The sequence below is a fragment of the Xenopus laevis genome, chromosome 1S (assembly GCF_017654675.1).
Source record: "Xenopus laevis strain J_2021 chromosome 1S, Xenopus_laevis_v10.1, whole genome shotgun sequence".
In the NCBI taxonomy this organism is placed as follows: domain Eukaryota; kingdom Metazoa; phylum Chordata; class Amphibia; order Anura; family Pipidae; genus Xenopus; species Xenopus laevis.
In genome coordinates this window covers 18,186,822-18,194,960 of record NC_054372.1, presented here as the reverse complement: position 1 = coordinate 18,194,960, position 8,139 = coordinate 18,186,822, and the positions used below count along the sequence as shown (strand labels likewise).

General features: G+C 39.8%; 1 protein-coding gene across 1 annotated transcript; it reads left to right on the top strand.

The window, feature by feature from the left end:
* The first annotated feature begins 372 nt into the window (after positions 1-372).
* On the top strand, positions 373-6,889 carry nkx3-2.S (NK3 homeobox 2 S homeolog). Its single transcript, NM_001085813.1, is given in 2 exon segments — positions 373-910; positions 6,438-6,889. Coding segments are annotated over 2 exon segments (990 nt in total).
* Positions 6,890-8,139: the final 1,250 nt, after the last annotated feature.

Genomic DNA, 8,139 nt, shown 5'->3' with positions numbered 1-8,139 from the left:
GCATCTAATGCCAGGGATCCAGCGGCTCAGAGCTCAGCCTGTGGCTCCTGCACTCTGTCTGCCCTGAAGGCTGTCACTGCCATTGCCTGTGCTGGGGCTGCTTACTTCTTGCTACACTGAATACTGGCCCTGCAGAAGGGACACTACCTGATCTGTTAAACTTGCAGGTTGATATTCCTACAGCTTGCCAGTCACATAGACAGTCAGCCCTCGTGCCAACCCGACTTGCTGCCAATCATGCAGTGTGCCTGACCCACAAGCTGTCACCCCAGGGAGTGGGCTACAAGCAGAGAAGACTGTGGCTTTTCCTTAATGAGACCTGTGGATCAGTAGATTTGCAAGATACACTGGTGGTCACACCCTGGTCCCTTTATGTTCAGAGGCCCTCTGGATACCCCCTGGGCAGCAGATGTTTCCCCCAGTGGCCCACGCGGGATCAAGGCTGGACGCTCTGCCCTGCTAGTGCCCATCTTGGGATCCATTTGGGGAGCTTGGCGCCCAGAGCCAGGAGCCACCCGGTACCGGACACTGGATCCAATGGCAGCTGTGCGAAGTTCCAGCAGGCTGACTCCATTCTCTATCCAGGCTATTCTGAACAGGAAAGAGGAGCGTGCCCACACGTTCCCCAGGCTGGCCACTGCAGTCTCACCCGCCTGTTGCTGGAGGATCTTTGGGGAGAGTGAAGCAGAAGGACTGGGCTCCCCATGTGGAGGGGCCCCTGGGGCAGGAGCCGGGGGAGAGCCATCCGGGTGGGACTCGGATTCAGCCCTCAGTGAGGAGGGAGAACTGGGAAGGCCGGGGGATATCGGGGAGAGGAAGAAGCAGAGGCCGCTGGAGGCCAGAGCCAAGGGGGAGGATGAGGAGGAAACCCCAGGCTGCAGCGACTGCGAGATAGGAGCCAGTGTCCCAGGTACTGGGGTTGGAGAACTGTAACTTTTAATATACATCTTAGATGGGACATCTACAGCTGTATTAATATATAATTCTCTCTGGCTAGCCAAGTCTTTGTAAGTTTGTCTACTTTGCTATTTGTCTCGTTGCCTTTTATATATTTACCATCAAACTATTATCTTCCTCTCTCTGTCAAGCTGAATATTCGTTTAGCAGTCTGTCTATCTATCACCATCTATTTAAAATCAATTTATTGCTCTATATATTTTGTATTCCTAAATTAATCTTTCTCTATGTATATGTGTATTATACTGTCCTTGTTATCTATCTATCTATCTATCTATCTATCTATCTATCTATCTATCTATCTATCTATCTATCTATCTATCATCTATCCATCCATCCATCCATCTATCTATCTATCTATCTATCTATCTATCTATCTATCATCTGTCTGTCTGTCTGTCTATCTATCTATCATCTGTCTGTCTGTCTGTCTGTCTGTCTATCTATCGAAAATATTAAATAAACTATGTATGACTGCCTTTATATCTGAGCTGTGTAAGAATATATTAGCAATTTATATATAACTATCTTTATACAGTATAACCATCAATATATAAACTACTAAATTAGCAAGGAGGACTCTGGAGATATTTTTTTATTTAGTAAGTCAGTTATTTGTACTATATGAGCACATTCTTTTCGCTTTTTTAGAACAAGGTCCATAGCTAGAATATTCCAGCTGGACTGTTAGAACCTATCCCAGATTACTACTATTATCAATAAGCACAGTGATACTTATACTGCTACTACTGATAGCAATACAATTCAATCATAACAATAATTAGTATTACCTTTATTGGTAAATTACACTCATGCAAGTGTTTTAATCATTATTTCATTAATATTGCAGCTCAGAGTGTGCAAAGGCAAATAAGCTGCCAATATAACTTAAAATGTAAGAGGCTTGTGGAGTCCTCTATTTCCCCTGTGTGTGTCCACGCACTATTTGGGGAGGGGTCCCAGGGGATCAGGGAAGGTGGAATCACATAAACTTTCTATAACCAAGGGAAAAGTGTATATTTCAGGTGTCGCGGATGTCCTCCTGTATCTCACCCTATAGTATCATCTTAACGAGAAGCAGATTGGAACGTGTAAATTAGCTCACTGCATTTATCAGAGAAAATGTTAGCATTTCCGGGGAGAGTTGCTTCATAGTCATCACACAATCTGGTCTTTTGTCGTAAATTGCAGCACCTTTATTTTCATCTGTACAGACCATTTCTCTTCTCTAAATCGACCCTGGCTCAGATATTTAATTAAGCAGCAAATAATATAAAATTAACTAATTTTATGTAAAAAATATTTTGCTCTTGCCAATTACTGCAAAAATAATTAATAAATGAAAAAAATTATATATATATAGACACATTATCTACTAAGTACTAGAATTATAAATAATTTAGTTGTTTGTAAAAATGTAATTTTATATATATCTGTATATACATAAATATTCATATATATACATAAATATTCACAATTCCATGGCACACCAAGGATGTTTTAGATATATGTCATATTGGGAATGTAGGTCGGAGATTATATATCAGAACTGGGCTTCCTTTTTTTTCAGGGAAACTAAGATTAAAATAAAAGTAATTTCGTTAACACTCATAGAAATGATCAATTAATTATCCATTTTAATATGGATGAGTGAAAATGTACATATAGGTGTGCATGTATTTGTGCAGTTTATATTAGCAGTTACAACTGGATTAATATATACTAAAATATCCTCATCAAGACCACAACAGTAAAAATGTAATTCTCAAATATCGTATGGGCCTCACATGTTAATGTCAGATATTAGTTTATTAATTAAAAGCTTAATGACACAGTTTTTCCAACCATTGCTATATCTTCCTTAATATATATATATATATATATATATATATATATATATATATATATATATATATATATATATATATATATATATATATCAATCATTTTTTTTTTATATATTCAGCAGTGCTCTACAGGGTGTAAACATCAAACATACAACTAATTGGAATTAAACACATTTATATACCATAAAATACAAAATAAAGGAACAAGAACAAATACAAGAGAAAAGGTCTTGGGGTAGAGTTTGTGAAGTTTCCGGCCTCAGTATGACAGTATATATAATATCAATTAAGACTGATTTACAGTGGATATTTGGGACTCATCGGGGCGGGGGGGTCACCGTCCCCGCAGGATACATTAGTAATTAGCTGCTCACTCTCTGTGAGTGACAAAAGGAACAGAAGTCAGTGGAAGCAGGGCCCAGGGAGGGATAACCTCTGCCCTTTATCCCTATGAAATATTACCTTTCTCTAAGCAGAATTAACATCTGACCTACACTGGTGCGAGTGGTCAGGGCAAATTAACAGATTATTATATAACTGCCTCTGATACACGGGGGCCAGACATTTGTCACCAGTGGGAGAGCAACTAGGATTAACCCTTGTCCTGCCGTCAGATAATAACTTTAGCAAAAGCAGAGACAAGTTGGAGAGCACCAGTAAGTTATTTTACAAGGATTAACAGTCAAGGGTTAGAGAGCCCCGCTCAACAGTCTAAAGAGATGAAGAACAATTTGGGGGTTATTTATTAAAGTCCGAATGTCATAAACGTTAAAAAAAAATTTTACTATAAAATCCGAATTTTTTAGTGCGCAAAAAAAACTTGAATTTTTCGAGATTTATTATACCCCGAGGATGGAAAAAGCCAGAATCCTAAAATCTGGCATCTCAGACCTGCCGCGGTTGTATATAAGTCAACGGGAGAAGTCCCTATTCTATTTGGGAGTTTCTGTGGTCTGCGTTGGAATTAGCCCGAATATCTGACTATTTTGGACTTTTCAGGCAAAAATCTGAAAAATTCTGGCTTTTCGGGAAAAAGCCTGAAAAAAATCGAGCGGTTCGGATTTTCACAAAATTTAATTGAGTTTGTCGCCGACCGGATTAAATTGTGCTTTTTTAATAATACATAGGGGTTAATTTATCAAAGAGTGAAGTTCCGCCACTAGAGCGAAATTCCGCAGCTCTCAATTAATTTCTATGGGATTTTGAAAGGCGTATTTATCAATGGGTGAAAGTGAAAGTTCACCCTTTGATAAATACGCCTATAAAAATCCCATAGAAATGAATGGAGAGTGGCGGAATTTAACTCAAGTGGTGGAACGTCACTATTAACTTCACTCTTTGATAAATATACCCCATAAGGTCTAATTGTAGATTCTAGCTTGGTCAGACTTTTTGTATTTAAATAAAAAAATTCAAATTTTCATTAATATGGCATCCCTATATTTAAAGGCAATATGGGGCTGGCAATCTTTCTTCTTCTTTTAATTTCAAACACAAGTTAGAAATATAAGAATGTATGGTAGAACTACCCAGGACACTGAGATTGTTTCTGTAGGTCATTTGTTATATGTGTGTCTGAGAGAAAGTGTGTGTGCTAAGTGAGAGTGTATTTAATATGCGGATGTGTGATAAGCTTGTGTACGTGAATATGCATTGGTTATTGTGTGTGACGTGTTATGTGTTACACAATATGAGTGTGAATCTGTAATGCACACGTGAATGTGTGCCATTTGTGTCTGTGGTTTGTCTAAGAGTGTAGAGAGTGAGTGTGTATTTGTACAAGAGAAAGGGATTGTTGTGATACACACGTAACACTGCACAGAACGTGGCAGAGGTTTCTAACCGCTCGAGCCAGTCTAGTGTTTCCAGCTACTGTTTCTCTTCTCCACGTTTCTGATGTGCATTGATTACAGACTATAATCAAGTACAATAATAATTTATCCGGGAAGATTTAGTTGAGGCCTCTCCATAATTTGTTGGGAATTATTTGTACATACAGTAATAGGCAGTTTCGCACATGAAAATGTTTATTTGATCCACAAAACAATCATAACGTTATCCACCATTAATACATAACAAAAAGACATGGTACACGTTTTGGATACACTTGTGGATTGTTTTGTTCGCCCAGTAACTGTATTCATGTGTTATAATGTTTTGTTTTAATATACAGTGGAACCTGAATTTGACATCCCCTGATTTTAAGTTTTCCCTCATTTTACATTGTTGTAAAACCTATATATTATGTATAATACATTTCCCTAATTTTACATTTTCCTGGATTTTACACCATTTTTTCTGGTCCCCTGAAAAACATAAAATGGGGGTTCTACTGCAATGGCTCTTTGGGGTCTAGGGCAGTATTTTGCACATGTATCCGGTGGCTTTTTCCTAAGCACTTGCCTTAATTGATCGCTGAATTATTTGTACATCACAATTTAACAATTTAGCTGCCCCAGTTTGTAAATTCTTCATCCCCAGACCTGATTGCAAGTGCTGTAGAATTGATGTTGCTGGGATGTGCCATGTGTTTACTGGCAAAATGAAAATCATTATTTAAGGATAAGGAATATTAAGGAGAGTTATCGTCACTCAAATTTTAATGAAGCTTATGGTGTGGAATTAGATTGAAAGGCAAACATTATTGAGGCATCCTCTGCTACCCCCTCTGGACTCTGCAACTGCTGCAACGTGGCCCCTATCCCCCATACTGATCCAGAAAATGCAAAGCTGCATGGCAGTGTTGTGAGCTGTTCTGGGGTAAGATTTTCTTGCTGCACTTGGGGGAAAGGGCCCCAGATCTCTGGTTAATGTTTAATTTTAATCTTCTTTAGTCATATCTTAAAATGTTATAAAATTTTCAGTAGTTTCACAGATCCACAACCTGGTCTGTCTGCTTCCATGAGCTGTTATATTAGCTTTCAGAGACTCCTGAGCTTATACAATTCTTACGCTCGGAAGCTGCTGTGTTTTTGGGAATTTTAAAAAGCCCCCCAGCTGCCACACATTGCTGTCCTTTGCTGAGCTCACTAATAGAATAGCAGCGGTCTCTCCAAGAGTTGCTGCTCCCTGTAAGAGTGAAAGAAAGAAGTGCAGCCTGCAGACCACAAGGCTTCGCTACTCGCAGAGACACTGCAGCTTCTGAGACTGAGAACTGAATTTGCTCCGGAGTCTATGAAAGCCGGCAATGTTATGAGCGGAGCAATTTATGACAGAGTATATTGAAAGAAGACGGAGCTGGCAGCGTATGCTTTAAACCTCTCTATGCTGCCATTGAAGTTCTTGCTGAGCGTAGACTCAGAAATTATCATTAAACTTTTTACATATATGTAGATTTTTTTTTTTTTATGATGAACTAAATTGTTAAAATCTGATTGGTTGTTAATTGTACCTCAACCCTATATGTATACAGTGGAACCTCAATTTTACATCTCCTGATTTAAAGTTTTCCCTCATTTAAAATTGCTGCTTTGTGGTCCCACCTATGTATTATGCATAATACATTTCCCTGATTTTACATTTTCCTGGATTTTCCCCTGAAAAACTTAAAATGGGGGTTCTACTGTATTTAGAGATTCAAAGAATTAACCTTAACTTTGACTCTTTTTTTTCTAATTTGCCCCCCACCTTCAGATCCCAGCCCTCCAGATGAGGATCCCAAGTGTGAGCAGCTGATGCTAGAGCCCCCCAAGCAGAGAAAGAAGCGCTCCCGGGCTGCATTCTCCCATGCCCAGGTCTTTGAGCTGGAGAGACGCTTCAACCACCAGCGATACTTGTCTGGCCCTGAGCGAGCTGACCTGGCTGCCTCCCTTAAACTAACAGAGACCCAGGTGAAGATATGGTTCCAGAACAGGCGCTACAAGACCAAGCGCAGGCAGATGGCTACCGACCTTCTTGCTGCAGCCCCTGCAGCAAAGAAAGTTGCTGTGAAAGTGCTGGTGAGGGACGATCAGAGACAGTACCATCCTGGGGAGGTCCTTCACCCTTCACTGCTTCCCCTTCAGGCCCCTTATTTCTACCCTTATTATTGTGCCCTGCCTGGCTGGACGCTCTCCGCAGCTGCCTGCAGTAGGGGGACACCATAAAACAAGGGGGTAACTACTTATGATCACCCCACCTTTGCACCCTGGGGGCTTGAATATAGACTCGTTTATTCTGCACCAGCAAAACTGTGACCAAAAAAGGATTTTGAATAATTGCAGACTTTGTCCATGGTATCCATGTTGTCTATGTGCCGTATAGGTTTTATATCTATATTATAGCTCCTTATATTGTCTATGGAATGACTAAGCTTTCTGGGCAAGTTGAGGGGTCTGTAAAAAAGGGGATCCCGGGTTCGGACTCTTGGTGGCCCCCACTGACTGCATGGGGCTGTTTCTAGGTTCCATGGGTGTCCAGGGCTACGAATGTATAGTACAGAGCTTCCTTATCGCTTTACCATTCCCCATCCTGCCTCGTTCTTACTCTCCTCATCATCCATTAGATTGATGTCATCTAAAGGGGTCTGCATAGGTAGCAATCCATAGAGATGTACTACGTTAGGTGGGGAGGTAAGACATTTTTCTAGCACTTTTATTCTCTTGCAACCTGTGGCCTTTTCTCTTTCTTTGTACTATCTGTCTCTGCCTTTCCCAGACAGTTGGGAATATAAATCCAACTACAAATGGGGAACCTTTGGATGGATAATCTAGCAGAGATACTTGCTAGAGCTACATGCTTTTATCTCCGCTCAGCTCAGTGCCTTTCCCAAAAAACATTTAGACACAGGCATCTGCTTCATTGTTGCCTTATTTTTAAACACAAGATGCAATCCTTTAATAATCCCGCAGTTTGTAGATTCACAAGAATCTGGCACTGCGGCATCAGCTACATTACTGTATGTACTTTTCCAATGACATTGTGAATAAGTGTTTTTTAATACTTTGTTTTTTTTTCTAATTTATAAAGTATAGTTTAACTAAGAAATGAACGTGTCTTTCTTTTCCTAAAGTGTTTAACTGTAGAGGCACAAAGGGCTCAGCAATATTTATGGGGACTTGCAGAAAAAGGTTTAATCCAATATCCTTTGTGTGCTTCCTGCATCAACGCCTGAGATTTTTTTTTATATGCTTAAAGGTATACCCCCAAAATTAAGGTATAGTTTATATCATATTAAGTGACATATTAAAGAATCGTACCAAGCTGTGATATATATTTAAGTAAATATTGCCCTTTTACATCTCTTGCCTTGAACCCCCATTTGGTGATGGTCTGTGTGCTGTCTCAGAGATCACCTGACCAGAAATACTGCAGCTTTAACTGTAACAGGAAGAAGTGTGGAAGCAAAAGACAGAAC